The following is a 24,914-nucleotide window of genomic DNA, read 5'->3' on the forward strand; positions in this document are numbered from 1 at the left end:
CTTACTCTTCAGTTAATCTAGAAATAGTTAACATTAATTCAAAATTTGGAGTAACTGCCAATGACTTCAATTTTACTTTAATAATTACTTAGTCCTTTATTTTTGGCTTTGAGTTTTGAATTTCCTTTGGTAACTTGTTATCTAAAACTGATCTAAAACTGATCAGGTATTCCTGTGACTCAGGAATACCTTCTTGAGCATTTTGATAATCCTCTGGAAGAATGATGAAGAAAAAATGATTTCTTACTTTAGATAACTAATTTTGTATATTCTAATTTCAGGAGAAATTTTCTGGTGGAGTTTATTTTAAAATTTTAGTGATTAAGAACAAATGTTTCTTTCAGGTGTGAATTAGTAGGTCACATTTGTCACAAAAGGGAGTCATTGGAAGAGATGATAAAAACTGATTAGCCAATTTTAACCTTCTGACTTAATTTCCTCCTTCTGGTTTTGTTGTTGTTTTCCATTTGCATAGACTCTCAAAGTCATCAACATTTAAAGTTTTGAATAGAGAATTCTTATGTGATTCAAGAATATATCAAAAACAGCAGTAACCTGGATCTTGTGTTTTATCTGTGTCCTTTTTCTTCTTCTTTTTTACCTTTGTGGCTTGTCTTAGCAGACTTTAACATGTAGAAGGTGCTAACTGAATATTTGCTGCCGAGATTTATTTGGTAGATAGAGTGGCGTAAATATTCCTACTGAAGTAGATCTGTGTTTCATTGGTAGGATGTGAGGAAAGATTGAGGTCCCCCCCCTTTTCTCCCCCTCCCCCTCCCCCCCCCCCCCGTTTTTGGTCCTGGGAATTAAACCCAGTACCAAATCATTTAGATAAGCCCTTTTTTATATATTTTATTTTGAGAAATGAAGTTGCTTAAGCCCACACTAAGTTGCTGAGTCTGGCTTTGAACTTGAGATCCTCCTGCCTCAGCTTCCTAAGTCTTCGGGGATTATAGGCATGTAGCTTTTACAGCTGGCATCTATTAAATATTAGAGAATTATTGGAGCTTTCACTGACTTCTAGCCCTATATTTAAATATTTATGTGTTTATTTCTGTCAAAAGTTAAAATGATGCTATAGTTCTGCTTCTAGTTCTTTGGGGTAGGGAAGAATATGTGAATTTAATATCTCCCATTGATGTCAGTTTGCTTTTTTCATTTCCCAAATAATACAGTTGTTATTATTTATTCATGAAGAATTTATACTTTGTTTTTTCCCACATATAATCTTTTTTTAACAAATGCAAATAGAAAAATGATGAATTTTTAAAAAATCCTCAGTTGAATGATTGATACTCATTCTGGCATCTGAGATGAGATTATTCCAAAGATTATTATTCTTTGTTGGGCACAAAGATGATGGGTATTTAAATTATTTAGTATCTGCCTTTGTATTTGTGTTGCTTAGATAAGTCTTCATTTCTCTTATTTTTCAAAAAGCAAATAGAATTGTTCATTTTGTTTCTTCAGAATTTCGTTTTGTCTCATACTATTTCCCATGGCTCTCACTTTTTGTATACATTATTTACTAAGAGATAAATGTTATATAATTCATCATTGAACTTGAAATATATCTCTTAAATTAATTTTAAAAGTTTTATATTTTTATTTTACTGAGTGTTAAACTTTCTCCTTATTATGAAATGAGATACACTAATTTTACCTGGAAATTATGGAAAAGATATTAAAATTATAAATAACCATAATTCCATCAGCCAGAAAAAACACTGCTTCCATTTTGGTGTGTCTCTCCTTAGTCTTCTTTTGTCCTGGTGCATATTTTTTTTTTCTTTTACAAAATTGGAATCCCCATTTTTTAACTTTTAAAAAATGATATTTTATGTCTTAAGTGTTATTTAGAAACATGACTTTTTAATTGTTGTATCCTCATCAATGTATTTAAGATATTGAAGAAAATTTAATATCAAGTTTCATGATGTGTATGAGACATTATTGTAACTAATATACTTTAACCTAGTTCACATAAGCTGATCTTAAGTTTTTGCCCTCTCTCTGAACAATGTCAGACATGTTTTATTTCTAAGTATGAATTTAAGATCTGAGCATTGATGAAATGCTTGAACTCCTGATAACCAGCTTTCTTTCCTTTCTTTCAGTGTACTCAGGAAGCATTACACCTCCATGTGTAACATCCTTGTTTTCTCTCATCAGTTCTGGGCCCTGTTATTGGTGCTCTGACCCTGCGTACCTTAAAAACCCTGGAAATTTATTGGATTTTTCCCACCATGCTGGACTGACTTCTTCCTGTTTCTTTATTGTCTTCACCCATCTGTTTTCTTTTCTGCAGCAGATGGTTACTGATGATCAGAGAGCTTCAGGACCACCCGACTCACCTCCACATTGACATCATAGCTCCTAGCCGACTTCCACCTTCCCGCCTGAGTTAGTCTCCTATTCCTCCAGGCTACTGTCATCTCCCTGTTCCCAATCTTTCACTCTTCAGCTGACCAATCCCTTCTGCTCCTCTCATCCTGTCCTTGCAGTGGCCATTCTTCACTGAAGTCCTGCCCTGTAGAAATCTTCTGCTCTCATTTCTCCTTCAAACATTTGTTTCTTCTGCTTTTATGTCTGTCCATCTGGTTAACCCCTTTTTCTTGGCTTCATTTGGCTCTACATTGCAAAGCAACTTTACCAGAATAGCACTTTCAATTATGCCACAACATTTACAATTTCTTGCCATGCATCTCATAAGAAGCACTTACACTCCATGTTTTTATTTTTATTTTTTTTTTTTTTTTGCTGGATGACTATTTCCTTTAAAAAAACGGTGCACATAGTCATTGACACAGTTCCTTAGCATGAATCATCAATGACCCCAGGATTTTAGGTATTTATGTTTTTTAAATGTACTAAGTCTAAATATAGGCCAGATCCCTCTCCCATTAAGAATATTTTTAATGCATTTGCTTGAAGTTTGCAGAGTTCAGAAGACATCCTCACGTGCACACCATAATCTAGAATTCATACTGCAATTAAGGAAGGAAAATGAGTTGTTGGTTATTATTATACCACAATTAGGGAAGGAAAGCTGGGGCAGACTTTTTGATTTAGCAAGTTTTTCTATGTCACACAGAATTCCAGTTAGCAGAAGCTTCTGTCTAAAATCCTAGAGATGGAAATTCAGCTTGTATCGTCTTCCCTTTTTCCTTCACATTCCCAATGTGTTTGCCTGTTTCCTTCAGAGAGAGAAACACAAGCTGAATCCTAACAGGAACCAGCAAGTACATGTGAGAAAAGTCAGAACAAGAAAAGAAGAGTGGGAGAGAAGGAAAATGGGCATTGAATTTATGAGTGACGCAAGGAAACTGGAACAGGCAGGGAGCACGAAAGAGGACAGGATGCCCAGAGGGTTTGTCATTTTCTTTCTTTGGATTCCCAGTTCCAGGCCACCCCCTGCTTCAGTGTCATGAGAGGATGTGCAGTCCCTACTCACGTGTCCAGTAACCCAGGCCAGGAGTGTGTGACTGTTACTAATGCCTGTGGCCAAGCTGCTGCCATACATGCAAGTCCATCCTCTCCTTCTGGGGCTTAGCCAGCGTCCAGCACCTGGCATCTTTCTGAACTCTTTTCACTAATATGTGATATCCATTTTCAGAGTTTTACACTTGACTATGTGTTCAAAGAAAGCAAGAAGGCCTTTCCATAGTGTACCACATTGCTTCTTTGTCTTTGGGTTAAATAATTGCTTCTGTTATGAAACACATGGTTCACTCTGTTATACATTCTGCATTTCTCTTTCTGTTCTTATTGTTAATATTTACCCAGTTCACCTGCCATTTTGTATTTTCTAATTATATACTGTCAGTTTCATTGCCACCGAAATCCTGTCTGAGATGCTGTTTCTAAATGAAATGAGATTCATCTTGTAGTCTTGTCTCTTAGAAAAGAAGTACATGAAATACTGTGAAAATGAGGCTCTGCTGGTTCCTGCTTGCTGGTCTGTCTGACTTATTCACTTCAAAGCTGTGAATCTGAATCCATGTAACACTGGGGCTTGCCGCTAAGATAGTAATTATGTTGTTGCTTGGAAGCTCTCATGGGACTAGACCTAGTAGATAGTTAAAGAAATAAATTTCTGATTTCTGTGCCTTGGCAATGTTGTTATTCATATATATGCTTCTGCCTGATAAGGGAAATTTTTTAAACAATTTAAATTTCTTTCATTCCTTTTTCTCCAACATCAGATCCCATGCATCAGATGTTACAGATTACTCTTATCCAGCTACACCCAACCATTCTCTGCATCCCCAGCCGGTCACTCCTTCCTACACTGCCGGTGATGCACCACCACATGGGGCTGCAAACCAGGCCCCTGAACACGAGTACCGGCCCCCCTCTGCCTCGGTGAGGCACATGGCCCTAAACAGACCTCAGCAGCCGCCACCACCACCACCACCCCAGGCCCCAGAGGGGTCCCAGGCCTCTGCACCAATGGCTCCAGCAGATTATGGGTAAATCAGTATTCCTTGTACTTTAGTTGCTACTTGTTTTTGCATTTGAATCTTAATGTGTTGTAGAAGAAGTTTAACCTCGATATCTTAGATACCAGAATATAGTCAAGACTAATTGGATGTAGACACTTCAGTGGTGTCCTACTCTATGTTAAATAAAGTAGGTGTGCTACTGACCCTACCTTATTACAGCTAAATTCCAGGTTGACAGCTGTGTTCCTGTATATGTGTTCTTTGCATACATACTTACAAGTGTTTGAAAGGATCTTTAAATCAGGCATTGATAAAAGATGACATGCTGTTTTGTGAAACTGTTCAAATTCTCAAATTTCTCCACACGTCCTGGGTGAACCATAGAGAATGCTTATCACAGATGACTGAATCCTGTAACATCACTTCTCACACTTGGCTCTATAAACTTTCTTGACCTCTGGGCCCTTAGATTGTTCTTCCCCCAGGCCCTCTCCTTTTCTGTCTGGGTTAGAATTCTAATACCTCTTTAAAAAGACCTTCCTTTTCACATGTTCATCAAATCAAGCTCCCTCCTTGACTTTAATAGGGTTTCTTTAGCTCTGTTTTTGTCTTAACCCTCAGAGTCAGTACCCAGAGAAGTTGAATATATGCTTCTGTAATGTGTGTTCTTTACCCAGAGCACTGGTGTCACTTTCTAAATGTATGTTCTCAGCCCTCAAAGGAGAGACCACACAGACTTGGCTATTCTTTTTGTGCCCTGGTGGAACCAGGATTCCCAGAGTGCTGCTTTCAGTCACAGAGAGGGCCTGTGGTCCAGTTGACTGGGAAAACCCTTGACTGAGCAGAAATCAGCTGATTTATTGGCTTAGAACTTTTCAAAGCCTTTGACATGCTACTGGGTGCTGTGGTCCCAGGGCTTCCATGAAACTGGGCTAGAGAATATAGGATTTTCCTCATCTGGTTGGCCACGCAGCCCTCAGGAGACAAGTTTCTAAGCCCTTTGAGATGCCCAGGATGAAGGATGCCATTGCTCTTCTGCAGCCAACTACATTATTTTAGTATTCACAGAAGTTGCTTTCCTCTTCAGTGATTGTGTGTTTGTGTGTGTATGTGTGTGTGTTTCAATAAGTCTTGCATTCATCATAATGAATAATGTAGGTGTCACTTTCTAAATGTATGTTCTGTAAAATGACAGAACCACAGAGTGGGCATGTGCATCCTGCAGTGACTGAAGTCTGGCTGGTAGGGGGCATTGTGTCTGGGGGAACTTCTTTGATTAGGCATATTAGAACTCGGGGACATGGCCCTTTATTGTTACATTGGTGACTCTGTTTCATCTCTTTATTAGGATGCTCCCGGCACAGATAATTGAGTATTACAACCCTTCAGGACCACCTCCTCCTCCACCTCCACCCATGATTCCTTCAGCACAAACTGCTTTTGTCAGCCCTCTCCAGATCCCCATGCAGCCCCCCTTTCCTGCATCAGCTGGTTCCACATACGCAGCTCCTCCTCATCCACCCTCAGCTGGGCTCCTCATCACAGCACCACCGCCTCCAGGTCCACCACCTCCTCCACCAGGCCCTCCTGGCCCCGGCTCTTCTCTTTCATCCTCCCCAATGCATGGCCCCCCTGTAGCTGAGGCAAAGCGTCCTGAGCTGGCACAGCCCCCGATAAGTGATGCTCGAAGTGACCTCCTTGCTGCCATCAGGATGGGTAAGTGGAGCACCCCACATATACACAGCCTTCCTTATAGAGAGATTTCTTTAGGTCTCTAGCAAACTTCAACCTTGTTGCCTTCAAATGATAGCTCTACACATTAAATGCTTTTTTAGAGTCAAAGAATGCTTGTTTGATTTTTTTTTAATATTAGGAGTTTTTTTGTAGTTGTCAGGTATGCATATCATGTTAAAGAATTGAGAAGAGACTATGTGAAAGCTATATGAGACTATATAAGAGCAGGCATATGGGACAGTGTGGCTCTAGAACGTTCCATTGAGGTGTTCATTTGCACCTTAGTCACAACTAATCTTCTTAGAATGGACTTTGCACACTCTTTTCTCCCCTCAAATTTCTAAAACCTTTTGTCCTTAAACTTAGAAAAACCAAGTCCAGTAGTCCTGTTCAGTCTTCTTTCCTTTTGGAGCAATCAGAACATTTTAATTCTCACCCCTATGTCGTGTCTCTAGGAATTCAGCTGAAAAAGGTGCAGGAGCAACGTGAGCAAGAGGCCAAGCGGGAGCCTGTTGGAAACGACGTGGCCACAATCCTGTCCAGACGCATTGCTGTAGAGTACAGCGACTCCGATGACGACTCTGAGTTTGATGAGAACGACTGGTCTGACTAAGGCCATACAGGGACGGTGGCAGGTGGACCACCAGTACAGTGTGTGTGGAAGTTCACTGGGGATTTCAGATGGTTTCAGCACCCAAATAGTGGTATTATAATCCTGTAGCTTAGCACCTTTTGTATTAATAATGTGATATTGCTTCTGCACATCCAAAATTTCTGGGTTTTTTCAGTATTTACTGTGTAATACTTAAGTGCCACTAAATATAGCACATCGTGCTGCACACAAGGAGATATGCTGTAACTATTGCATTGTTCTGAAAACAGCATCTTGCTTCCCTCTTGGCCATGAAAGTATTTACTTTACCCTTATTGATCATTAAGATTCTGTAGACTTGCTGTGTGTCTGTGAGCTGCCTGGTGTTAGGTCTTGGCAAGATTAATGACTGTGTCAAGAGTGATGTCTTCCAATCAGTAAGTGTCACTGTTTTGCCTTTTTTTTCATTTTTACTATGTGTTTCAGAAGTTGGTTGTAGAGGGAAAGGTCTAACAACAGGAGAATCAAATGTTTCTGCATTCAGTTTCTTGATTTGGTAGCTACTGAGTGAATTCAAATGTTCTACTGAATAATTTCATTGCCTTTTCATGCACTTGTCAAATGTGAAATTGGAAGGGCCCTTTTCAGGCAGGTTTCCTGTGGATATTCACTTAATAAATGCTTGTTGGTGATTTTTATATGAAGTTTCAGTGGCTCAGTAGTATTGCAAATGAACACAAGGTCCTTTTCCCTTTTAGGGACCATTGGGTTCACACTTAAAATATTGGCTAGCCCTGATGGCTTGGGCACCAGGCAGCCAGAACAGCTGTGAGCCATCTAGGAGTATAGCCCCCAGCTAGACAGAGCTACCACATGTGGCCCTGCATGCAAAGGCAACCCACTCCATTTGGTCAGAATTTTAAAAGCTTACATTTAAGTGAAAAATAGTGACAGCTATTTACTTCTCACGGTGCTGTGGCAGATTGGGGGTTAGCCCCATGCAGGGCCTTTGCCCTGTCCTAGAAGCACACAGTTCTCTTCTTTCATATTGTTGTTAGCACATTAAATTTTTAAAAATGTACCTCACAAGATTACCTTGATTTGATCCCTAGTGGTGGCAAAGCACCTTGCTTTCACCTCCACTCACCCTGTTCCCCTTTCCACATGGTGATCCCATAGACCTGGCTCAGGCATTCTACCGGGGAGACTCAAGAATGACAGCTTCTACTTTGTAATTCTAGATAAGGACAAATGCTTGTTTAGAATAAATAATTTTCCCAGGCTTGGGTTGTAGATAGGAAAAATATGATAAGGTCCTTCACTTGCTGTGGAGTCTGTGCCTATCTGCAGTACTTCCAATAGGTTGCAGGTGCTAGGAACTCTCAGCTCCAACAAAGGAAAGAATGTTGAGCTGAGGCTGAGATGTGTGAGTTGATGGGAGAATGTTGTAACAAATGATTTTTGTTCATGAATTCTGGGGAAATCAGCCAGCTGCCCACATCACCCTGTGTCTCCGTGTAACTTGGGGCAGCTATTGTATGATCCCTGCCTGCACACTGGGTTTTGGTCACATAGATTTTGAAACTGCAAAGTCTAGTGTCTATACCCACTTTCCAAGGCCCTCCTTTGGCTGTGCATTCAAGTCCTCTCTGCTGCACAGCTGCTTGGTGTGGGCCTCCTGAGCAGGCCCTACTTGGCTGTCACTATGATTTTTTTTAATATTAGTAACTATTAGTGAATTTATAAGTTTCTCTTTTTTCCAATGCAGAGACCTACTGTGTTGGCATTATTCTTGGTACTTTTACCAGTTTTAGTCTTATTTTGTGTTTATTGTAATAGTTTGCCTTCATTGTTACTGTTGGGTTAGGAGTATTCTGTATAATCAGAAACCTGGATTTAGCAATGCTTCTTTGTTTTCTGGCCGTTCTCTTCTCTGGATGGAGGGAGCACCGTCAGCTACTATTCACTTCAGAATTTCTTCTATTTATATCCTACTACAATAAAATTAGTGGCACTTTATTCATAAATATTCATGAGCCTATTAATTACTAGTTGTCTTCCTGTAGTTTAAATAAAAAAGTTATTTTTAATTTGTTTTTATGGCTAGTGAGATAGCTTTTGCCCTCTTGTGTTCTGTTACCTATAAGAGAATGGAAAATGACTAAAATCCAGTCTAGATTATTTTAGAGTATCTTCAACAAATCTGATTTGGTCTAAATTTAAATCTTCTAATAAGGTATTCCCTACAAAGAACAAAGTGAAGAGTTTGAATTTTCCTTTTCCATTTTTAAAAAGTATTTACCAAAACAAATGGAGAAAATATTTAACAGTATATTTTATTTCTATAAATTTTACATTTTAAATTATAGTTACAATTTTAAGATTATTTTAAATTCTCCCCAGTTGTATTGCTCCATGTGTGTTAAGTTGAATATCTCATAAGCATTTTCCTCATGGCACAGACTCAGGCAGACAGGCTGGAAAGATGCCCGAATCCACATGTCACTGCACAAGCATGATGTGGCTGAACAGCAGGCAAATGATTTTTGCATTGTTAGCCCCAAACCATAAGATTTGGTACACTTATGATTTTCTTTACATAGGATCCTATTAGAAAATTAATGTTTTCATTTCAGTAAATTTTTAGCACATCGAAATCTTTTATGAGCACCAAGTGGCTAGGTTGTAAAAGTTTTGTAATGATTTGCAACTAAAATACATGATACATTTTAATCCATTACAGATTAGTGGGAATGTATCAGCCAGAGTAGCAAGTAATTTTTGTTTTATGAAGCAGAGTATCTGTCATCTTGCAGTATTACCAATGCTGTTGTAAATTGAATTTAAAGTGGTATTAAAAAGATCCTGTCAAACAATTTTTATCTGTTTGTATATCTTACTATAGATTATGTACAAGTAACATCTAAATAAAATTACACTTTTAACCCTACAAGGTTCTGTTGTATGTTTGACTCTTAGGAGGAAGTTGGAAGTTTTATATTTATTTAGCATGTTCATTATCAGATAACAGAAGATTCTACAATGATTCCACTTAAATTTCTGCATAATTTTTGTGTGACTGTAAGTCCAGATTGAATTCTGTGAGTGCCACAAGGAAGCACTAGTATAGTTAGGAGAAGCCATTCTGGGAACAGAAGCAACATGTTCAGAAGTTAAAGGCTGGGGCAACGAGGGTCTTGGCCGTATTTGGTCTGATAATAATAATGACTAGTACTCTGTAGTATCCATTGCTTATGAATATTCATTGCTTACTCCTTAAAATCTTTTAAGATGGGCATTCTATTTCACATATGAGAAAACTAGGGGACCATGCATGATATGAAACTCAACCTGGGGAAGGAATTTCATGTTGGGAGTAATGAGACTCCAGATTGGGTAGGTATGTTTGGTCTTGTTAGGAAAGACAGACTGGAACTTAACTCTGTAACAACTGCCTTGGACTGCTGATGCAAGCAGTAGATATGTTTGCCCTAACACACGTCACATGATCTTGTTAGTTCTTTGTGTAACCTCCCGCCAGACTGTGTGCTTTGTGTCATCCTTATTTGTCTTGCATCTGAGAGCCCCAGCACAGTGCCCAGTTAACTAGGCAATCAGCAACTCCTTGTTAAGTGATAAGATAATGGATGGATTTCCAAGTTACTTTTTAAACAAAAGGTAAATTGTGTGCAAATTTTAAGAACAGGGAGTATTTTACCACATACCTTGAATATCCTCTCTGTATTAGGACTTGTTATTTGACATGACTTTCTCTTTATTTGGGTGTATGGCCCACCAGACTGAGCTCGGTGAAGAAGGCAGAGAACTCCAATTTACTCTGTTCTGTTTATTGCATGCAGTGCCTGGCATTCAATATTAACAAATATTTTTTGAGTAATTGTCATTTCTAGAACAAAATCAAAGGCTTCAACAAATATTTGAGGGACTAATAGGAGTTGAAATGCATGAATCTGTAAAAGCACTCAGAAGAGTGCCTGACATCTAGCACACTCAGTGAATGTGAGCTGTTACTATCATCTGCAGGTCACTTGCTGGGGAAGAGTGAGCAGGCCAGTCCCTGCCTTTGTGGAGCTTCTTGTCTCATGAGAAGCATAGTCACAAAATTGTGAATGCTCCCTGACTTACAATGAGGTTATATGCCAGTAAACCCATCATAAATTGAAAATGCATTAATCATCCTAACTACTGCACATCCCAGTTTAGCAACACAGCATACTATAGGCTATCAGTTCTTGCCTGTTGTGATTGCAAGGCAGGCCACTGCCATGGCCAGCATCAAGAGAGGGAATTGGATTACATATTACTAGCCTGGGAAAAGATCCAAATACAAATTTTGAAGGATGATTTCTACTTAATGAGGATTGTTTTTGCACCAATATAAGGTTAAATAAAAAAAATCTTAAGTTGAAGTATATCATAAGGGCTTTCCATATTGCTAAATAAATAATGTAGATCACTTTACATGTACTCTAATTGGGAGTGAGGTAGAAAGTGGACGAAGTCTAGTCTGTGGACCAATGGAAGCTAAGATTTAAGAATGAGCAGAAGTTAGGGGCAAAGAGAAGGGAAAGGAGTTTCTCAATAGAGGGATGGCATTTACTTTCCTTAAGGAGGAAAGGACAATGTATAGTGATCATGCAAAAATATTAAAATATGAATGAGCTGGAAGGACCCAGAGGAAGAAGGTACCACAAGAGGGACAGAAACGAGATGGTGGGAACCTCTACTGCCCCTTAGTTAAGCCAATGAATGCTGCCACAATAATATGTCTACCATAACTGAAATGTACAGCAAATCTATTTATAGCCTGTTGACTTTTCATTAATCTCAATATCTTGATGCTTTAGACAATACTCATATATAGAAAGGATCTTAGGTATATTGTGTTCATATATTTAGAAGACATCTTAGTGCTAGTCCAGCTGCCTCATATTAAAGATGGGAAAAGGCCATTGCTTGCATGGCTAGTTGCTCAAAGCTCTTCGGTCTCTTAACTCTTATATTTTCAAACTGGTCCTCCTGTTTCACAATGGGCCTTCAAGAATTACTTAACATTCTTCTTTACCCAATGTTTTATTGTGCAAAAATTGAAACCTACTAGAAAGATGTTCAATAAATTTCCATCTGTTCATATCTATTCATCTCATGTTTTTTTTTTTTTTTTGGGGGGGGGGGATGCTTGGGATTGAACTCAGGACCTTGTGCATGTGAGGCAAGCACTCTACCAACTGAGCTATATCCCCAGCCCTATTCATCTCATTTTGTATGCATTTCAAGGTAACTTACAGTTTGCTCCTGAACACTTCAGTGTACATATCATTATATTAGGGTTTAATGTTTTTATTTAATATGTTTTAGTAAAACATACTTCAGAGTAAAATGAACACATCTTCATATATACCATTCAGTGAATGTTAGCAGTGGCATAGTTACATAATGCAAATTGAGATGCTCAGTATTACTGTGGCCTCAGCAAACTCCTTCATACCCTTTTGAAGCTGGTTCTCCATCTCCGGTGTCAGGACAACCGACTGAATTTTTTTACTGTAGATTAATTTAGTCTGCTTTAGATTTTCATATAGAGGAAAAAGTGGCATGTACTCTTTTGCATTTGGATGCTTTGAATGATAATGTTTTTGATATTCATGTTTTACTTGTATAAATAGTTATAATTTTTATCACTTAGTCATGTTCTAGTGTAGGAACACAATGAGTTTATCTGTTCTCTTGGGTAAGATTTATATAAGTCTTTTCTGGACCTCCCCATCATATATCTTGGATAAATATATTATACCATGTAATTGTCACTTTTTTTTTTTCAAAAAAGTGAAATGTGACCATTATGTGAAGCTTTCAAAAAAATTGTGCTAGAATTACTTTAAAATGATTTATTACTTCACAATTTTGGGTGCAAGATTAGGATACAAAGAATACTTATAAATACATGTTAATGCAGTGGTAATGATTATGATGTGAAATATAGTACTAACAGTGAAGTTGCTTGTTGTGTTGGGTGTTGAGTTTTATAACAACTAGATTTTTTTTCCCCCTGCTATATACTAGCAGTGTTGCTCCACATCTATAAATGTGGTTTGTGTGTTTGGGGGGGGGGGTCTGCTTGAGGTTCACTGAACTTTAATCTGTAAATCAGTGTGTCTTACATAAAATTTAGGAAATATTTGGACATTTTTAATTCAAATTTGTGTCCCATTCTTTCTGTCCTCTCCTTATATTCCTGTTTCATGTTTGTTAAACCTTTTGATATTCACTCAAGTACTTGAGGCTCTTTCAATTTAATTGTTTTCTCTCTGTTCTGCAGATTGGGTAATTTTTATTAATATTTCTTTAGGCTCACTGACTATTATCTACAATTTAGTCCTTTTTTTTTTTTTTTTTTAATGGTGCTGGAGATTGAACCCAGGGACTTGTGCATGCAGGGCAAGCACTCCACCAACTGAACTATATCTCTAGCCCTACAATTTGATCTTAAGCACATCTAGTAAATTTGTTATTTCAAACATTGTTCTTTTTCTACTCTAGGATTTCTTATTGGTTCTTCTTTTTTTTTTTTTTAATAGTTCTCTGCTGAGATTTCCTACTTGTTCATTTATTATAAACTTATTTTCCATTACATCTTTCAGCACAGGCTAGCTCTTTTAAAATTATTGCCTGATAATTCCAACATTTGGTCATTTTTAGTTTCAATATGTTTATTGGTTCTTCTCTTGAGTGCATGCCTAGTAGTTTGGGGCTATATTTAGAATTTAGATGCATTTTAGAGACTCTGGATTCTGTTATATTCCTTTGAAACATGCTTATTTTTCTTTAAGGAAGTCAGTTAACATGGCCAGAATTAAGCACTGACCTCTTTGTCCTTATACACCCTGCTAGGGATAGCAGCAGAAAGTTTTCAAGTACTTTTAGTCTTAAGCTGCTAGGATTTGGCCTTGGAAGAGTTGTACGCAGAACTTTTGGATCACCCCTTATGGTTCTCTTTTCTAAGGTCCTCAATCACTTTATATCTGCTCTAGTCCCTCCAAACTTGGTCTTGTTTATTTTTGGTTGTTTGTTTTGTTGTTAGTTTTTAAGCCAGCAAAACCCGTGGGTTAAGCCAGAAAGACTGAAGATTTTCTATTCAAGCTTAGCCATCTTGCTTGGCAGAATGAGATTTGCCTTCAGTCAAAAAGCAACCGAAATCTGGAAACACACCTGAAGATTTTCCTCCTTCCAAGCATCAACTCCCCTCTAGTGTCTATTTTTACTTCTATTTAATACCACCAATAGTTATGAAGTATATTTTGTTCAGTTTATAACTGTAGAGAGTTGGTTTGGAATAGATTAGACCTCAGTCCCAGAAAGCTCATTTCATATATACTGTATGCAATGTTTACTTTTAAATGTAAATTTTAAAATGCAGGCTGGTGTTGAATACAAATCATAAAAGATAACTAGCAGTTTAATTTTTCTGCCGGGTGATCTTGTTTCTGCAAGGACCCCAAATAAAGCTTATAAGATCTTTATTAAGTGGTATCCAAGGGTAGCATGGTGTACTGTGAAACACTTGCTGTTTGTATCTTCTTATTTCTGTGAATCAGAATGTTTTCTGATACATGCAAGTAAAACCATGTATATTAATAATCAGAGAGTTGAGATATTTTTAAAAAGTGTCAGCTTTAACCCCAGTCTCAATTTTTATGTTCACCGAATAATCATTAATATTTTCACTGAGTGCTATAAATTTAGATTCAGGAACATAAGTTATACAAATAAAATACTTCCCTTTTTTTCATTTTCTTTTCTTTTGAAACTGTTAGGGGATGGAACTCAGAACCATGCGTGTTAGGTAGGTGCTCTAACACTGAGCTACACTACCCTCACCCCTAAAATACTTAAATTTTCTTATTAGGGTTAATTTGCAAAAAAGGGTTCCACTACCTAAAAGCTTGAAAAGCACTATGTGATGTCCTTGCTACATGATTCTTTTAGCTTTAGAGTAGAAAGAATTCACATGGTTACAGCACCTCATACTATATAATTTTGTATTCTGAAAATAGTGCTAACAGGTGTGTCAAAGCTTGAGATGCTATATTTAATTTGGAGTGTATGGGACCCCAATAGGGATTTCAGTGCTAAAGATATTTTCCTTCAAAACATACTCTTCCCCCCCCCTCCCCCTGCCCCATAGCTGACACCTGTAACATATATTTGCCAAACACAATAGGGCTGTCCTGTGAATATTTGCATATGTAGCCTTTTAAGTTCCCCACTGCATTTACCCTGTGCATCTGGGATTTGAATAATTAGCTTCAAATACAGCACTATGATTAGCTAGGGGTGGGTAGGTTGATAGATGATTTACCATGAGGAAAAATTAAGAAAATACGACAGTTGAGAGTGGTACATACCACAAAGTGACATTTAAAGTATTTAATATTCTAAGATGTGCTTCAGCTGTGCTGGCCTAAAACCAATTCAAATAGAAGCCAAACAGTTTAAGTATATGTTGCATACATGTCCTAAAAGTGTGAATGCCTTTGGCATTACAAGACAGTGCCATTTGTGATGTATGTGACAGTGGCTCAAAATGCACTTTCAACCCTTTGAAAATCCAGATAGGAGGATCTTGATCATTCACCCTCAGCTCATTTCAAAGACTTGGGCATTGATTTGGTGCATTTAGTTCTAGTGAGATGTGTGCTGAGGTCTAGGTCAGAGAATAGCACAGTGAATCACCCTAGACAATTTGCCATCAAGGGCCCTTGGATTGTTCCCCATCTGGGGGCACCCATGCTGTTGGCAACCATTCTGTATCAATGCAGTTCACTGTGTTGCGTTTGAATGAGGTCACAGCTCTAGCAACCCTGTGTCCCTCTTTTCCCCATTTCTGAGTGGCTCACCATGTCACTCTATAAGCCTCCCTCCACCTGCACATCGCTCATTATACAGGCTCTATCCTCACTCTGGCCAGTGGTCCTTATGGTCTCTGAACATCACCATGGCTCCTGCTATCCTTCAATTCTCCTGAGTTATCAGTGTGTGGCTCCATATTCTCTCCTCCCAAGCCTTCCATTTCAATTCTGGTGCAACTTTGGGGGTACAGAAACCCTAGAAAATAACTAAAGGACCAAACCTTCCCTGAAGTGGTTATAATGTTGTGTTTGAGCTGAGATGCTGCTGAATACCAGGGAAGGAGCCAGGTCCTCTTTGATGCTAAGCTGAAACTTGAGTTTTCTCCAAGGCTGGTTTCCACAACCCCTACATCAAAATTACCTGGGATATGGGTTAAAATGCAGAATTCTGAGCCCCATCTCAAAATTATTAGTCAAAACCTTGCACATGGGACCCTGGCAGTCACAGTGTATCCAGTACCCCAGAGTGATACTTATTAGATGCTCTGAAGTTCAAGAGACTCTGCTGTTCAATAATAGGAGCCCAAGGGTGCCACCAGTGGTGACCTGAGATGTGGACAGATGACTGATGGTGCCACATGGACTTGGGGCTGGTCCAGCATCCTCACTCCCCCCGGGTCCATCAGACTGTCCAGAGGTAGGCTTCCTGCTTGGTGGAAGACAGGGCCTTCCCCACATGGTTGAGCTAATGACTTGTTCATTTTCACCTTCAGACCTCAGGTGCAGGGGTGCAGAACTGCCATTCTAATGCCACATCTGGTTTTCCAATTTAATACTTTTTCAAAACAACTCATGCTTCTCATGTTTTCGGGGTTTTTTTTGTTGTTGTTGTTTTGTTTTTTATTTTGGGTTTTCTTGTTTTGTTTTTGATGAGTCTTGGCTTCACAAAACACATGGGAGAGTTCATGGTCCTTTTCTTAATTAATTTTGTGCAGCTATTACGAGATACCCGAGATGGGGTCTTTATCATGAACAGAAAACGTACTGGCTTACAGTTTTAGGGGCCACAAAGTCCAACATCAGAGTGCAGACATTTGGTGAAGACCTACTTGCTGCATCATCCCTTGGTGGAAGGCAGAAGGACAAAGGGAGGATGAGAGATTTAAAAAGGGCCTGAACTTTTTGTTTATTTCCTTTTGTAATAAACCAGCTCCTACAATAATGAGATCACTGCCATTATGGATAACATGGATAATAGCAATAATCCATTCATTCTGCCCTCATAGCTTACTCACCTCTCAACACTGTTCTATTGGAGATTACATTTCCAACACAAGCTCTTTGGGGAATACATTTCAAACCATAGCAGACCTGGAACAGATCATTTAGGAAGTCAGTTCATCTCTGGTCATCCTACCTGGGGAAAAGAGTTGTGACCTTTGCCCAAGGGCTGGGCCCATCAGTGTCAATCACTGGATGGGCCTTCCCTAACTGGAGCATTATTCTCTACTCTATTTCTATCACTGTGGTTCTTGCAGCAGAAATATTGGCTGGTGTGCCTCAGACAGGCAGTTGCAAGTCAGTACCATTTTCCAGTCTCCCAGGGCTTCTCTCATGAACTCCCTGACCACAACACTCTCACGCCTTCTTTGTCTTCTATCCTGGCCCATATTTCCTTCCCCCTGATTTCTTCCCTCTTCTATTCATTTCATGGATCTCCCTCCCCATGCAGTCAGCTCCCCACTGCATGAAAGTTCCCTCTTGCAGCAAGCCGTGGAGATAGGAGAGGCAATGAATAACAGTGGCAGGAACTCCAGCCCTCGGCCCCTACTGGGACAGCAGCATCAAAGGACACATTAAATGAAACAGAGGCCTGCATTGATTTTCTCTGGGTCAGGCATTTCACAAAGATGCTTTTGTTGGGGGCTGGCTAAGGTCTGTCACACTGAGCAGGGAGGTGGAAAGGAGAGTTTTTCTCTCCTTCAAGTGCAATCAGACTGTTCCTGACCCTGCTTCCCTGGGCATCAACTGAAAGGTACTGAAGGGGCCCTACCCAGGGATTGGCTTTCCCATTCAGCTCATTGATTTAAAATGGGAAATGGAATAATTGTTCTTGATTATCTGCCCTCTGCTAAGACAAATGGCAGAGACTGATTTACACCCTGATGGGCCCTCGACCTCGCTCTGAAAAAGGCCCTCATCTTTGTTCACCCTGGTGGCCCAGGATGTTACAGGGAGTTGGTGGCCAAGCAGACTGAAGCTAGAGCCTGCCCCCTCCCCATCTCCTGCTGGACTCATTCCCAGCCATGTGCTGAAAGGGAGCAGCCTGTTTGTTCTGAGGCCTTTGGAAGGAAGAGATTGTGAAAGTAGGTTAGGGCAAATGTCTCCCTCCAGGACTGGAGAGAACAGGGGGTGGAGTTTCCTGTACTTAGCTCCTCAGTGGATATTTTCAGGGAGCAGTGACAAGTATAGCCCGAGTGAGGAAATGGGGACAAGCCCACCTTTCTGGGGTCTGGGGCCTCATCCGGGGATGAGGGAATGAGCCCAGAGTCCCCTGCAATCCAGCATGTCTTGGCTTGGTGATTGGGCCCTATAAGTGCAGATCACTGTATGCTGGATCTTCAAACTACTGCCCTGGACGGACACATGGAACATAAAAATTGATCACTGCATCCCCAGGGGCTTTCAGATGTACGCATAGCAGGGCAGGAAAAGAAGTGTAGATGGGGCTGCTGGAAGGAGATCTGTGGCCCCCAGAGAGTAAGTCTGCAGGGAGTGTGATCAAAATGCTCGCTTGTGTGCCTTGTGTGGAAGAAGGAGTGTTTTGCAGGGTAGTGTTCTAGCTATGGGCTGTGAAGTCAGAAAAGGGCCAGAAGAGTGTGGATAGTGGCCACATGCTATCCTGTTATGCCCAGCACCTGGCTATGACTTATGCATTTTCTATCTCATTGAGCACAGAAACCATTTCAATGAAATGGCACCTGTCATCCATCTTACAGGCAGAAAACAGGGGACAAGTCATTTGCCCAGGGTCAGAGAGTTGAGATTCCAAGCCAGGACTTCCTAATGCCAGACAAGAGCTCCCTGTGCTCAGACCCCACCCCATGCCATCCCAGCTGTCTGGACTCTGAAGAAGGAAGTTGGTGTCGGCCTGAGACCTTAGCTGCTTTGCTGCAGCTTCCTGGAAACTCTGAGCTATGCTGCTACATTGAAGGTGACAGGCTGAGACCCCACTGGAATCCCAGAAGTGGTGTACTCCAAGAAGGGGACAACATAGCCTCTTTCAATGTCAGGCTGCTGAGCTAGCTCAAGAGGCCATCCTGCTCCAAATCTGGCCTCAAAACCGGTTGTTCAGCTTCCAGAGTGTGGTGTTGCTGCCCTGGCCTGACTTTTGGTCCTTCCAGGAGTTTCACCCTGATCGCAATGGTTGACTTTAAACATCCCAGACAAAGACAGGTCGGGGATATCAGTCCTTCTCACTTGATCTTTTAGAAATCGTGCAGGATGGAATCCTCCTGCCATTAAGTTGCACTGTGGAAGTGCCCTGCTTTGCTCTGACAGGCAAGTCTGAGCCCCCTGGGGGAATACCTGGAGCATAGGAGAGTGAAGTGTTGGAGAACAGGCTGTCAAGAGACAGGCAGCAGTGGACAGAGATGCTCCATGGGTCAGCCAGGTGGGAGCCCTGAGGATGGGGAAATCTTGCTTGATCCCTCCCCCCACCCCTGGGATGTCCCACTCAGGCTCCACTGACCTCCCAGGACAGGGAGGAGGAGTTGGTCCAGCTTTGGGAGTGTGGCAGGGGCTGATGAAGAAGGGGCTGCCACTCAAAGACCACCAGACCCACCTCCTCTCCCCCTGCAGAGCAGCCAGCATCTCTGGTTTTCCCAGGGCTGTGGTGGAGTGTGGGCATTCATGGGCTTGAAACTAAAACCATCTGGAGACCTACCTTTGAAAGAATTGCAGCAGGGCCTCCCAGCCACTGCTTGACTAACAGGTCGCCTGTGGTTTCCCCAAAAAAGGATTTTATCCAAGGGGCAAGGGCCCACTGTCAAAAGCAAAAGAAATGGTAAGCTGCCATTTCTGCCTTCCCTTTAATAGTATATTAAGGGCATCCAAGTTGGATAATGATCCCTAACTCGGATGTTGGGAAGTTTTTGTTTTTATTTTTCTTCCTTCCCCTCCAAAGTCACTGATGTGCTTCAAGCCTTTCAGAGGAGGGACTCCCTGCGCTTCCGTAGGGCAACATTGCCCTCCCGTGTCCAGGTGACAGAAGTGCGTCCTCAGAAGAACAGCTTCATAATTAGTCATTCAACTTGTTCCCTCGCCCAGTCCTCTCTGTCCAATCCTCCTTTGTGCCTTCATTATTTCTCATACTTTGCTGTTGGAAGTGAATTGGTACAATTTAATTGGAGGGAAGTTTAGGAAACCTCTATTAACATTAAAACTGTACATATCCAAGACCACGCAATTTCATTTCTAGAAATATACCCGAGGTGGACTGGATTGTTCCAAAATGGTGACAGCAGTATTCTTGGACTTATGTTCTCTTCCAGAATCTTGTTTCTCCTTATCAAGACGTGGACTCTGTTTCCCTCTCCTGGAAACCTTTTGAACTGCTTGCTGAACAGCTGAAACCCTGAAAGAACAGGAAGCTTCTCCTTTTGGAATGCCATTTCTGCACTGCAGCCCTTGCCTGTCTAGGAAGAGAAGGCCACCATAATTTAGTCACATATGAGGGTCTCCTGCCAGCTAAGGTCTTGGATGGGGAGCCAGCCAGCATCACCTGCTAAACCAGTGGTAAGCAAGCTTCAGGGTCAGAGACCACTCAGCTCACTGAGTTCTGCTGGTGGAAGTGGAAGATCCATGAGCAGAAATAAGTGTGGTTAACTGTAACAGATATGTATTTGCACATGCACAAAATGACATTCACCTCAGCATTATTTGAAATAACAAGACTGGAAACATTCCACTGTTCTAGCAGCAGAATATTGATTAAATAATACTCTACACAGTGGGATTGCAATTGTAAAAAGAACAAGGAGGTTTTCAATTAATCAGCATGATCTTCAGGATTTATTTTATTTTACTTTATTGGTATCAGGGATTGAATCCAGGGGTGCTTAACCACTGAACCCCTTCCCCAGCCCTTTTTATTTTTTTTTATTTTGAGACAGCATCTTGCCAAGTTGCTCAGGGCCTTGATAAATTGCTGAGGCTGGTTTTGAACTCGATCCTCCTACCTTAGCCTCCTGAGTGATTGGGATTACAGGCATGCATCCCCATAACCTGGCTCAGAATATAGTTTTAAAGTGGAAAATATGTTTATATGCTCCTTGGTTTTTTTAAAGAACATAGTAACCAGATATATATTCTGAAAATTGTGTTATTAAGTAATATCTTTGTTGTGTGAATATCCTAGGGTGAATTTACACAAACCTAGATGTTCTAGGTCAATCATAAGACCAAGACATAACCTCTGAATGTAATCAAGACACAAGCTGTGAAGTATTGTTGCTCAGCAGAGTTCTGTGGATGATAATTATGTAGTGCACATTTCAAAAAGCCAGAAGAAAGAACTTTGGAAGTTTTCACCACAAGAAATGATAAATGTTTGAGGAGATAAATATGTTTAATCTGGTTCAAACTTGCAATGTATACAAGTACCCCATTAATATGTACAATTTTTATGTAATGTGTATTATTTAAAATAAAAAGACAGAATAAACAGGATACATATGAGCCTGTTGTTGGAGTAACTCAGCATATATTGTTTTCAGTAACATTTTTTAAAAGTAGAAGTAGTATATTCTAAAATAATGATAAAAGGTTTAGGTTATCAAATACTTAGAACAGTAATACTATCACTCATGATTATCAAGTATTATGTTCATAGCTGTATATTCTACACTTTTTAAAGACTGGCAGCAAAGTTGGTATGTTTACCTCTGCATGACCACAAATACATGAAGAAAATCTTGCTCTGGGACATCATGATGGTAGCAATGTCACTAGGCAATGGGGACTTTTCGGCTCCACTGGAATCTTTTGGAACTGCTGTTGCACACACAAACAATGACCAAAATGTCATTTTGTGGCATGTAACCTCAAGGGAGGCCACCTATGTATCTCAGGGGACAAGACTGAAGGAAAATCTCTCCTGAAGGCCTTTTCAGTACCTTTAACCTTGTGAATTTTTACTTATCTGAATGTTTTTCTAATTACTTTTAAATGTAAAAAGTTTCTTTAATTTACTCAAAATGGTAATATAGAGATGAAGAACATAGTTCCTGCTCACCATCATATCCTGTTTCCCCATGGGGACTGTATTACTAAGGGTTCTCCAGAGACACAGACAATATATCTACATATCTATATCTCCATGTCTATCATCTATCTATCTATAGGTTTATACAAGGAATTAGGTCATACAATTTTATGGAGACTGAGAAGCCCCATGTTCTGCTGTCTGCAAGCTGGAGACACAGGAATATAATGTAATTCCAGCCCCAAGGGCAGGAGAAGATGAAGTGAGTTCTATATCCCTGTGCAAACAAGCAGGCAAGAAGCAAATAGGGCAACTTTCTCCTTTTTCTCTACTCATGCCTTCATCCTATTAGACAATGCCCACTAACATTGAGAAGGGCCATTTGCCTTGCTAAGTCCACCAGTTTAAGTGGATTGCTCTGTGGACATACCCAGCAAGTGTTTAGCCTGGTATCTTAGTCTGTTTCCTGTTGCCGTAAAGACATTCTGGAGAAGTTCTTTATAAAGAACAGACGTTCATTTGGTTTCCAGTTCTGGAGGCTGGAAGTCCAAGAGCATGATGCTGCTCTCCAGCGAGGGCCTTCTTGGAGCATCATAACATGGTGCAGGGTACTATATGTGAGACAACACACATGCTAGCTCAGGTCTCTCTTCCTCTTCTTATAAAGGCACTAATGCAACATTGTGACCCACCCTCATGGCCTCACCGTCCTAAAGGTCTCACCTCTCCAAAAGCCATTCACATGTGAATTTGAGGATTAAGTTTCCAACACATGTACATTTGGGGAACATATTCAATAGTGTTGATCCTTTGAATATATTGAGCCTTCCTTCTTAGTTTTATATACAAACCATATTTGTGAATGTTTTGTGTGTACTTGAAGGCAATGGATGTTTTTGTCTAATTAAATGGGCTTATTAGGCATATTATTCAAAACTTCCATGCCTTTCGTTATTATTTGCTTGCTTGATTAACAGTTACAAAAAGAATACATTAAAATCTCTAACTCAATTTTAATTTTCTTTTTAAAAATAATATTCTCTTATTTCTGATTTTTCAAATTTTGGGCTTAAAATTATCTTGATACTAAAATGATGTACAGTTTTCTCTTGGTTTATATTTGCCTGGGTTATGTTCAAACACATTTTTTAAAAATTTTTTTTCTATATTCTTTTATGTTAAATATTCTTTACATACTCATGTACATGTATCCACACTCATATATGTATGGTGAATAATTCTATATCTTTTGAAATGTTTCTTCTTTTTAGTGTTTATTTTAAAACCTTCATAAGTTAATAAAGTTCCCTTATGTTTTTTAATCATAAATAGATGTTGAATTTTGTAAATGTAGCTCTGTGTTTACTTACATGTTCATGTGATCTTTCCCCTTAATCTGTCAACTACAGACTGCATTATTTTGTTAATATTTTTCTTAGAAATTTTGTATTCATGCCCATGTATGAGATTAGTCTACAATTTTTCTTTCTTAAATTATTATCAGATTTTGAAGTTCTAAATTTAAGGTTTGGAGGAACTCAAGAGTGAAGCCCTCTAAGTTCAGACTTTTCTTTGTAGAAAGGTTTTTTTTGATGCTGATTGGATTTCTTTAGTATTATAGGAGACCTCAGGTTTTCTATTTCTTCTTGACTCATTTCTGGTAAGTTACAGTTCTCTAGACATTAGATGGCTTGTGATAGTCTCCAAAATTTAGTTGAAACCTATCTGGATTGCAGCAATGTTTAGGTGGAGCCTGTGGGGGAGTGATTAAGTCCTGAGGGCTGAATAGGATTAGTTCTTATAGATAGGAGCTGCCTTCTCCCCTCTGCCTCATGAGGCTACAGCATCTGCATCTTCAGTCATAAGAGGACCCAGAAACAAGGCCCCAACTGTGGAGCAAAGAGCAGCCCTTGATGGCACCAAATCATGCTTGAACTTTCCAGTCTCCAGAACTTTGAGACATAAATTTCTATTATTTATAAATTGCTCAGCTATTTCTTCCAAATTTTGGCAGGGGCAGAGGAGTTGTTCATAATACCTTCTAAATTTTAATGCCAGCAACAACTCTAGTGACCTCTGTTTGTTTCATTACTGAAAAAGGTTTGTTTCTTCTCTTTCTCCCTAATCAGTCTTACTGGAAGCTTCTCAATTTTATTAGTGATTTTTTTTTTTTTTTTTTTGCCAAAAAAAGTTTTGGCTTTGTTGATTTCTGTTATATTTGTTTTAAATTTCATTTATTTCTGTTCAGAATTTTATTATTTCCTTTTTCAGGTTTATTTTTCCATTCTTTTTCTAATTTCATGAGATGGAGGCTTGGTTCATTATTTTTAATTTTTCTTTTTCTCTTCAAGTATATACATTTTATGACTATAACGTTCAAAAATTTCTGCTTAATTGAATTCTGTAAGTTGTAACATGCAGTGTTTTAATTAATATTCAGTTCAAGATAGTTTCTAATTTGCATCTGTGAATTATTTATTCAGAAGCATGTTCTTACTTTCCAAATATGAGGATTTTCTGCTTATGTCTTTATTTTTTATTTCTAGCTTTATTGCAGTGAATAACATGCTTGACATCATTTCAAACATGTGTTGTATGAAATTTGATGAGATTTACTTTAATATCCAGTATATGGCCAGTTTTAGAAAATAGTGTAAGTGGAATTTTTGGATGTACTGTTTTATATCAGTGTATTTATTAGGGTCTTGTTTTGTTTTTTTGTTTTTGTTTTTGTATTGCTATCTTTTAAATCCTTACTGATTTTTTTAAAAATCACTAAAAGAATGTATCCAAACACATGCACACACATTAAGAATTTTGACAAGTATTTCTTCATATGTATATTCTGTCAACCTTTGCCTCACATATTTTGTTGTTTGTTATTAGCCTTGTTAATTAATGACCTATTTATATGATGCATATGCTATATATACATACTAAACCCTAATTGTTATGCTTACTGTGTCGATCAGCTTTCAGTTACTGTAACAAAATACCTAAGTCAATCA

The 24,914-nt window shown here is 39.3% G+C and overlaps 1 protein-coding gene across 5 annotated transcripts in view; it reads left to right on the plus strand.

The window, feature by feature from the left end:
* Wasf3 (WASP family member 3) overlaps nt 1-9,724 on the plus strand; it is a 172,002-nt gene extending 162,278 nt beyond the window's left edge. For 4 of the 5 annotated variants that reach the window (XM_046448164.2, XM_046448163.2, XM_046448174.2 and 1 more), the window contains 3 exons: nt 4,206-4,472; nt 5,794-6,161; nt 6,635-9,724. In XM_046448164.2, the coding sequence (XP_046304120.1) occupies nt 4,206-4,472; nt 5,794-6,161; nt 6,635-6,792 (793 nt within the window). In that variant the 3' untranslated portion in view covers nt 6,793-9,724. Of the gene's footprint in view, nt 1-3,203; nt 3,371-4,205; nt 4,473-5,793; nt 6,162-6,634 lie in introns of all 5 variants that reach the window. The other variant, XM_046448180.2, reaches the window with a different exon arrangement.
* Nucleotides 9,725-24,914: the final 15,190 nt, after the last annotated feature.

This window comes from Marmota monax, unplaced genomic scaffold (assembly GCF_021218885.2).
Source record: "Marmota monax isolate L192 unplaced genomic scaffold, Marmota_monax_Labrador192_F-V1.1 WCK01_AAM20220418_F8-fsc00043, whole genome shotgun sequence".
Taxonomy (NCBI): domain Eukaryota; kingdom Metazoa; phylum Chordata; class Mammalia; order Rodentia; family Sciuridae; genus Marmota; species Marmota monax.